The sequence below is a fragment of the Tasmannia lanceolata genome, unplaced genomic scaffold (assembly GCF_043159265.1).
Source record: "Tasmannia lanceolata isolate RefF3 unplaced genomic scaffold, GAP_Taslan_0.1 ptg000048l, whole genome shotgun sequence".
Taxonomy (NCBI): domain Eukaryota; kingdom Viridiplantae; phylum Streptophyta; class Magnoliopsida; order Canellales; family Winteraceae; genus Tasmannia; species Tasmannia lanceolata.
In genome coordinates this window covers 4364777-4372065 of record NW_027518725.1, presented here as the reverse complement: position 1 = coordinate 4372065, position 7289 = coordinate 4364777, and the positions used below count along the sequence as shown (strand labels likewise).

The 7289-nt window shown below is 42.5% G+C and overlaps 1 protein-coding gene and 1 pseudogene across 1 annotated transcript; both read right to left on the bottom strand.

The window, feature by feature from the left end:
* Positions 1 to 268: 268 nt before the first annotated feature.
* LOC143864414 (strychnine-10-hydroxylase-like) lies at positions 269 to 3392 on the bottom strand. The gene is made up of 3 exons (XM_077375352.1): positions 2796 to 3392; positions 1791 to 2150; positions 269 to 991 (listed from the first exon to the last, which is right to left on the bottom strand). The coding sequence occupies exons 1-3, from the start codon at positions 3372 to 3374 to the stop codon at positions 383 to 385; spliced, it is 1548 nt and encodes a 515-aa protein (XP_077231467.1). The 5' UTR covers positions 3375 to 3392; the 3' UTR covers positions 269 to 382.
* Positions 3393 to 4666: 1274 nt separating this feature from the next.
* On the bottom strand, positions 4667 to 6631 carry LOC143864244 (pentatricopeptide repeat-containing protein At5g66520 pseudogene; annotated as a pseudogene).
* Between the last annotated feature and the right edge of the window lie 658 nt (positions 6632 to 7289).

Here is a 7289-nt window from a genome sequence, read left to right as displayed (position 1 = left end):
GATTGTCTACCCTAAAATATATATATATATATATATATATATAGTACACATTGGGGCTTTTCTTGACATGAATGGAGGATAGCAATCTTATCCAAGTACAAAACAAAACTTGGCATTTTATCCCCTTGGGAACAATCCCAATTCTTTCTTTCTTCTTTTTTTTTTGATAGGCAAACAATCCCAATTCTTTGTAATACTAAATAGCACAATCCCTCTATCTAAATTTCAAAATCTACACCCTACAAAGGTGATCATTTCCTTCCCAAGATAGAGCAACCTCCTTTTTAACCTAAAAACATTGCCATAAGAATCTTAAATCCATTCAAACCCTAATTCAAGTCTCAGTAACAATATAGAAATAGAAGTAGTAGTGGTACCATGACTAATAGAGCGAAGAGGGGAGACGTGGAGTGAGGAGGATTTCCATTGGTTTCTTTAGCCCAAAGCCCTCCGCCATTTCAATTGGTGCACCATTTGGGCTTGCTAGCTCGAACCCGTGGAACAAACGTGCGATGGCCAAGTGCATGAATTGGAGACTGAACGAGATCCCAGGGCATGCCCGTCTACCGGACCCGAATGGGATGCACTCGAAATGCTGACCCCTAACATCAACATCCACATGGCTAGTCACAAATCTCTCTGGCTTGAACTCCAATGGGTCCAACCACACCCGTGGGTCCCGCTGCAACTTCCACACATTCACAATTACCTGAGTGCCACGTGGCACGTGGAGCCCACCCACTTGACACTCTTCAATGGCCTCATGTGTTAATATAACTGGAGTTGGTGGACTCAGTCGGAACATTTCCTTTACAATGGCTCGAAAGTATGGTAAATTCTTGATATCTGAATCGTCCACCTGTCTATCTTTGCCGACGTGGATGTCCAACTCATCTTGGGCCTTCTTTAACACATCAATTTTGTTAAGGACTAAAGAAAGGACCTTTTGCATGGCCAGTGACGTGGTCTCCGTGCCACCTAGGATTAAGCCCTTCAAATAAATTCAGAAAAATGAAGAACAAGGAAAACTATTTTCCCATTAGTCTCTGAGGATCATGATTTAGCCAAAGAATTCAACTTTTTGAAACATATATTGGATTAAGTGATTAACCCTTAGGCCCTTGGTGTTTGATCCTACAATAGCCAGTTTAATAAGGCCGGTCGTTGTCCGATCAAATATCAAAGGCGGCATTGTGATTACGCTCATTTCATGTCATTGATCAAAACCGTTCATTTGTTGGGCCCGACGTAAATAGGTCTCCATATCCATAGGGTGATCCTAACCTTCCAATCTCCAATGGAGCTTAATTTTTTGTAGAAAGGCCTATTTATATTGGTGCCCAACGAAAGAATGGTTTGAATCCTCAAACAAGGTGGGCTCTAGCATGGTTTTAAATTTCGACCGAAATTTCGGATTTCAGTGGAGACCGACACCGAAACCACACAAAACCGAAATGGTCATTTATTTCGGCCGAAATTTCAGAAGTCGAAATCTCATAATTTCAGTCGTTTTTCCGAAATTTGACACAAAAAATCTGTTTTTTTTATATTAATTTAATATTTCACCGAAATTTAATAATGAATAAAATATTATTTTTTTTTGTACCAGATTTTGACCGAAATTTCGGTCGAAATTTCAAGGTCCGAAACCGGTACCGAAACCGAAATTTTAATCCTGGGGCTCTAGGTTTATTTCAAAATAAATATGTGCACTATGCGCAAACGTCAATACATTATGGCCTCATTGGGTTTTTTAATAGCCATAGAGATCTTTGGCATAAAAATCATACCAATGAAGTTGCCTTGACGATGGTATATGGATCGTAGCTTCCAAATTGGGTGTCCTCCAAGATCGACATTAGCACATACATGAAGTCATGCTCGCCAACTGCCTCGCCGGAAAGTTTACTCCGGCGATGTTCCTGCAAGAAACTTTCCATGATAGAGTCTAGCTCTTTGGCATTCCTCTTCATGGCCCCCAATTGCCCTTTCCAATCCATCCACTCAAGAAAAGGGAGCATGTCCGAGACAACACCCCGCGTCACTAAATAAAAAAACCGATCAATTGTTTCTCGAAATCGCTGTTCCTCGTCGGAATTATCATCAAAACTGCCGGAAAATTGCTTACCGGTAACTAACCGTATAATCACCTGTTGAAGTATAAATGATTAAATAACACCAACTCTAACAGCTTAAGTTTCTGGAGTAATTGGTTGTTTTCACATGGTATCGCCTCACGGAAGGTCCTCAGTTAAAACCCCAATAACTCTTTGATATTAAAAAAAAGGGAGATGATAAATTCGCACCCCCCCTGTAGGATGATCCACACCCCTGTAAAATGAATTGATGTCAGAAAGAGTAAAAAGTCCACATAACCTCCTTTTTCGACCCTTTTTTACAACAATTCATGGTAAAGTGGGTGTGGATTATCATCTCCCTAAAAAAAATCCACATGTACTCGGACCAACCCAAAAAGGAGGGGTCACATGTGCCATGCTTATGGCGAACCACCCCCCCCCCCCCCCCTCCCTCCCCCTTCTAAAAAAAAGAAAGAAAGAGCGGACTATGATTTTTTTTTTTTTTCATGATAAATTAATATCTCAATGGTGCCCTCTCAATTCTCTTTTCCCACCTGCGCCACCCCTCTCTTACCACTTGGAGATGCTAATTTATCATAAATAAATATTAAAAATAAATAAATCCCGGCAGCCAGACAGCCAGACGTGGCCTAAATGATTAAATAACACCAACTCTAACAGCTTAAGCTTTTGGAGTGATTGGTTGTTTCACATTACCTTAAATGCCAAGGACCCGAACCATTGCTTAATGTCAACCTTAATCGGACGGTGATCATTCTTGACCCACATCACATATAAGTCTTTTATGTGGGTGTTGATCTCGGAGACCCAGACGTGCTTGAGCATCTCGAGACGAGAATTGGAGAGAAGATGGACGGTGGAGATCTTCCTCATCTCTCTCCAATAGGGCCCATAAGGCGCAAAGGCGGTCATGGCATAGCTATAACCCATATACTTAGTCACGGCGGAAGCAGGGTGAGCTGCGAGAATTTTGTCATTAGTGGTAAAACACTCTTTAATCACCTCCCAACTACTCACCACAAGTGTTCGGCGCATGCCGAGTCGGATCATGAAGGCCGGCCCATGTTGATCAGCCATGAGTCCGAGTTTTTGGAATATCGTATCGGGCCCTCTTAGCCCATATAGGTGCCCGATTATAGGCAAGCCGCCGGGAACTTCTGGTGAATGCTTTTTTTTATTACTCTGTTTACTCTGAGTCCAAGATATCAATAGTTTGTAGAGAAAGAGCAAAGACAAAAGCCCAAAAAAAGTTTGAAATTGAAGAAGCAAATCCATAGCTTTCTTTGCTTATGGAGAAGTCCCTCTTCTATGTTATATACTCCATTCAATATGAGGGGTTTGAAAAGGTCGATGACATCTCATCCCCTCACTTTGTTAAAACACTCTGATGAAGCTAAGATTAAAAGAAAATAGTAGTAGTATGCTTCCTGTTGCGTTTTGGAGGGGGGGTGTCTAAGTTGAAAGCAAGGCCGGTTTTGTCATTGTCACATGTATCATCTTATAAAGGAAAGGAACCTCTTTGGGTTGTAACTATTTTATGAGAATCTTCAGTCGGCAAGAAAGGAACGTAGTAATTTGACACGTGTGCAAGAGGACAAGGAGGAGGGACTAAATCGTCTTGCTGTAGAGAGAAATAATTAATCTACACCTATTCTAGGGCAGTGATACCCCCCCCCCCCCCCCCCTCTGGATATTCCCCCCCCCCCCCCCCCCCCCTTAAACAGAAATCGTTAACTTTTATGCTTTTGGAGTTAACGGTTGCTTCTCCACCTATGAAACTTTCCCACCAAGGCATTTTGTGGCTGGCTGTTGCAGGAGAAAGCAGCCACATAGGCTAACTTTTCAGCAGATTTTGTCCTATTTATTTAATTCATCTGAAGTGGCTGCTCTCACATGAAACAACAAGCTGCGGAATGCCCTTCAACAAAAGTCACTAGCAAATCCCTTTTCAAAATATGGGATTTGCTAGGGTCCATTACAAAAGGCATTTCGAGGCTGGTCTGTCGCATGTCAGACTAGCACCTCGTAAGTAAAGACAACAGCTTTCGTCTCCATTCACGAGGTGGCTGGTCTGACATGCGACGGACCATCCGCGAAATGCCTTCTTGGATGGACGCTAGCAATTCCCTCAAAATATTTTTTACCTCCAAAATCTAACAACACTGACCGTGTCCTTTCGCCCCGCCAATAAGACATCCAAGAAAAGTCTGGCAGGCAAAAGTAGGAGTAGGCCAGATAGCCACTAAAAAATTCTAATATATATTATAAGGGATTTGCTAGGGACCATCGGAGAATGAATTTTGCAGGCCGGCTGTTGCATGAGAGAATAGCCACATAGGCTCACTTGTCAACAGATTTTATCTTATTCATTTAATTCATCTGAGGTGGCTGCTATCTCATGCAACATCCGGTCCGTGAAATGCCTTCTTCGGTGCTCCCTAGCAAATCCCTTTTTTTAATATATATAAACATTTTTTTGAAGATTATAACTTCATTGGAGCAGAAACCAAAATTCATGGAAAAGAAATTTGTTTAGGAAAAAGAAGAAATAAAACTTAAAACCATAATGATCAAATACAAATATGGTTCTAACTTGTAATATAATTTTGAACAAATGGGTGATTATTAGAAATGAGTATCACCTTACACCCAATATTAATTTAATGGAAAGAAAGACTAGGAGTTCAATCAGAAACCAACTCCCTTGAGAATGATGTTTTCACTCTTCTACTAAGAGGACTGTTACTGTAACTTCTTTCACTATAAACTAGCATCACAATCAAGTGTACTAACATCAAAACCAAAAGACTTCAACTGCTTATCCATTCCATGCAATAACACCATCATCTCCCCCATAAGAAAATGAGATTTATCCCCAACAACAAACTCAATAACCACACCATCAACTTCAATGGAGCTACAACCAGGCATCTTCATCACCTTTTTCTCTTTCATCACCTTTCTCACCTTCGCCACATCTTCCCAGCGATTAGCCGAAGCATAAATGTTCGAAAGTAGCACGTGAACTCCGCCATGATCAAGCCTTAAATCCATCAAACTCTCCACCGTTTTCTCCCCCAATTCGACCTCACCGTGCACTCTACAAGCATTTAGCAATGCCCCTAAAACGTAAGAGTCCGGCTCCATTGGCATCTCTCTCACCACCCTCTTCGCCTCTTCGAGCATCCCCGCACGCCCCAATAGATCCACCAAACACCCGTAATGCTGGATTCCCGGCACGATCCCATAAACCACACTCATGCTTTCGAAAAATCTTTGCCCTTCATTCAGCAACCCCATTCGACTGCACGCATTAAGAACACATATAAATGTAATCTCATTCGGCTTAATTCCTTCCATTTGCATCTCACCAAACAACTCAATCGCTCTTTCACTGTGCCCGTGATTCGCTAGTCCCGAAATCATAGACGTCCACGCGAAAACATCTCTATTAGGCATTTTATCAAACACTTGACGAGCTGTTTCTATGCATCCACACTTTGCATACATGTCTATAAGTGCGGTTCCAACAATTCTATCCAATCCAACTTCATTTCTATCTATATAAACATGAATCCATCTTCCTTGATCCAAAGCCCCAAGAAAAGAGCACGCAGAGAGCGCCCCAACAATCCCAGCAACATTTGGCCGGAACCCGGAAAGTTGCATCTCATTAAAAAGCTCCAAAGATTCTTTAAACATGCCAAATTGAGCATAACTAGTAATCATAGCACTCCAAGAAACAGCATTTCTCTCAGGCATTTGATCAAACAGTTCCCGAGCAACGTCTAATTGTCCAAATTTAGCATAACCATTAACCATAGCGGTCCACGAAATCACGTCTCGATTCAAGCTTTTGTCGAACAATTTGCGAGCCGAAGAAATGGAGTCACAATTAGAATATAAATGGATTAACCCATTGAGGACAAAATCATAAGACTCCCATCCTAATTTGACGATTTGTGTGTGGAATTTTCGACCGTCTAAGAGGGCGGAGAGATCATGACAAGCACGGAGAAGGAAGGAGAAGGTATAATTGTTGGGTAAGTGGTTATTTTCAAGCATTTGTTTGTAGAGAAAGAGGGCTTTAATGGGTTGGTTTTTTTCGGCGAAAGCTCTTATCATTGTGTTCCAAATGAAGATGGGTGGGTGAGGGAGGTTGTGAAAGAGAAGGTGGGCGTGGTCTAGGTCGCCGTGGGGGGAGATGGCGAGGAGGGAGATCAATTTTCCGGTTGCGAATGGATCGGAGAGAGTGTTGGATAGGATGAGATGGGCGTGGATTTGCTTGATTTGTTTCAAGGTTAGGCATTGTTCTAAGAGGGAGAGTGTTCTCTTGCTTGATTTCAAATGTTTGGTGAAAGAAGAGGACATTAGCCGTTGGGGTTTTTGAAAAAAGTGGGGGTGTATTTACTATTTAGATGGGGAGAGCATCAAAAGAGGGCTCCCATTGCTAGGGCTGCAACGGGGCGGGTCGGGGCCGGATGTTGGGGTCCCCTACTCCTTCCCCTCTGCGGGGAATTTTCCCCCTCCCCTTCCCCTCCCCACTGCAAGGATGGTGGGGAATCCCCCTCCCCTCCCCACGGGGAATATCTAATCCCCATCCCCTCCCCTTCCCCGCCCCGCATCCTTCGGGGACAATCACTTTACTTTGTTAAATGTTAGGTTTAAAACTAAAGATTTGCTAGGGACAATCACTTCAGGCATGTTGCGGCTTTGCTGTTGCATGTGAGAGTAGCCACACAACCCACATAGGCTAAGATTTTGTCTTATTCATTTTATTAACCTGGGGACAAAGGTGGTTGCTCTCAGATTCATTTAATTGATCACTAGTCCCTAGCAGATCCCTAATTCCCAATCCCACTTGCCAAAAAGTACTGTACGTGCCACATCATAGGAAGATCCAAACCCTCCATTTGATGGGCACACCATACTACCATAGGCATAGGATGATCCAAACCTTCCACTTGATGGGCACATTGTAGGATGATCCAAACTGTCCATTTGATGGGCCACAACGTAAATAGGTTGTGGCCCAAAAATCATTTCCATAGGATAATCCCAACCCTCTGATCTATAGAGGAATTGCATATTATGGTACCTTCTATAGATCGGAGGGTTGCAATCATCCTATGGAAATGATTTTTGGGCCGCAATCTATTTACATTGTGGCCCATCAAATGGACGGTTTGG

Coding starts and splice junctions, on each gene's coding strand:
- LOC143864414 (XM_077375352.1), bottom strand. CDS start 3,374: ATGGATTTGCTTCTTCAATTTCAAACTTTTTTTGGGCTTTTGTCTTTG. Junction 2,151..2,795: donor TCGGGTCCTTGGCATTTAAG/GTAATGTGAAAC, acceptor ATACTTCAACAG/GTGATTATACGGTTAGTTAC. Junction 992..1,790: donor TCGTCAAGGCAACTTCATTG/GTATGATTTTTA, acceptor ATTTATTTGAAG/GGCTTAATCCTAGGTGGCAC.